Source organism: Colobus angolensis, unplaced genomic scaffold (assembly GCF_000951035.1).
Source record: "Colobus angolensis palliatus isolate OR3802 unplaced genomic scaffold, Cang.pa_1.0 Scaffold7, whole genome shotgun sequence".
In the NCBI taxonomy this organism is placed as follows: Eukaryota; Metazoa; Chordata; class Mammalia; order Primates; family Cercopithecidae; genus Colobus; species Colobus angolensis.
In genome coordinates, this window is record NW_012120709.1 from 29,939,014 (window position 1) to 29,940,297 (window position 1,284).

At 40.5% G+C, this 1,284-nt stretch overlaps 1 protein-coding gene across 1 annotated transcript in view; it reads left to right on the forward strand.

The window, feature by feature from the left end:
• Positions 1-523, forward strand: part of LOC105501160 — a 10,731-nt gene extending 10,208 nt beyond the window's left edge. The window contains exon 2 of the mRNA XM_011927003.1: positions 250-523. Coding sequence (XP_011782393.1) covers positions 250-283 — 34 coding nt within the window. The 3' untranslated portion in view covers positions 284-523. The remainder of the gene's footprint in view (positions 1-249) is intronic.
• The last annotated feature ends 761 nt before the right edge of the window (positions 524-1,284 follow it).

The following is a 1,284-nucleotide window of genomic DNA, read 5'->3' on the forward strand; positions in this document are numbered from 1 at the left end:
TTAGCATACCAGGCCCAGCATGACGTTTCCACATTCCCCACCCCAAATCTACCTCTCCAAAACAGAGAAAAACACCTTTCAGGCTTGCTATGAAATTCAGTCTGATGTGGTAGAAGTTAAGTGGCCGAGAGGACCACAGCTTGTAGATTTCTTTTAATTTTTGTTTTTTCATTATTTGTTTAGTTTTCTTTTTTTTCTTTTCTTTTCTTTTTTTTGTTGTTTTTTTTTTAACTTGTCACTGACTCGAAGCTCAAGTTTGCAGATTTTCCCTGCACAAAGTTGAAAATGTGAAGAGGATTAGGAGACCCTTTTCTTCTCCTTAAACCCTAGAAAGGAAGAAGTGGAAAAAATGGCAAAGGTAGCATGGCTTACTAACTTTCCAATATTCACTGGAATACTCCAAGACCAATCGTCTTCATCCTTGTATCTTCACAGCACTGTACCTGACCTCTTACAGTGATCTATAGATCTATAGATGTTTGTTGATGAATTAATAATGATTCCTTTTTCTCTGTTGTTTAAAGTGAAATTCTTTTTATTCATGAGTGTGGGAAAATTTCTGAAAGGAGATGAGTACAGAGCTGAATTTTTAAAAATAGCTTTATTGGGATATAATTTATATAATATACAATTCACCTATTTAAAGTATAATTCAATGGTTTTTAGTATATTCACAGCTATGTACAACCATCACCACAGTCGGTTTCAAAAAACTTTTGTCGCCCCACAAAGAAACTCATACTTTTTTTTTTTTTTTGAAACAGAGTGTCACTCTGTCACCCAGGCTGGAGTGCAGTGGCTCAGTCTCGGCTCACTGCAGCCTCTGTCTCCTGGGTTCAAGTGATTCTCCCGCCTCAGCCTCCTGAGTAGCTGGGATTACAGAAGCGTGCCACCAAACCCGGCTAATTTTTGTGTTTTTAGTAGAGATGGGGTTTCACCATGTTGGCCGGGCTGGTCTTGAACTCCTGACTTCATGATCTGCCCACCTTGGCCTCCCAGAGTGCTGGGATTACAGGCATGAGCCACTGTGCCTGGCTGAAACTCATGCTTCTTAGCTAGCACCTTCACCCTCTCCATCCCATTTCCCCAGCCCTAGACAACCACTGACCTATAGCGAGCTGAGTTTTGAAGGGGTAACAAATGACAATAGGTGAAAGCAGTTTGGATGTATTGGCTTGAAGATGGAGATGGATGACCAAATGTGACCTTGTTGAGGAATGTGGAAAAATGAAGGTGGTGAGGCTGATAGACCAAAGGTGATTTATGCCAAAGAGTTTGAATTTC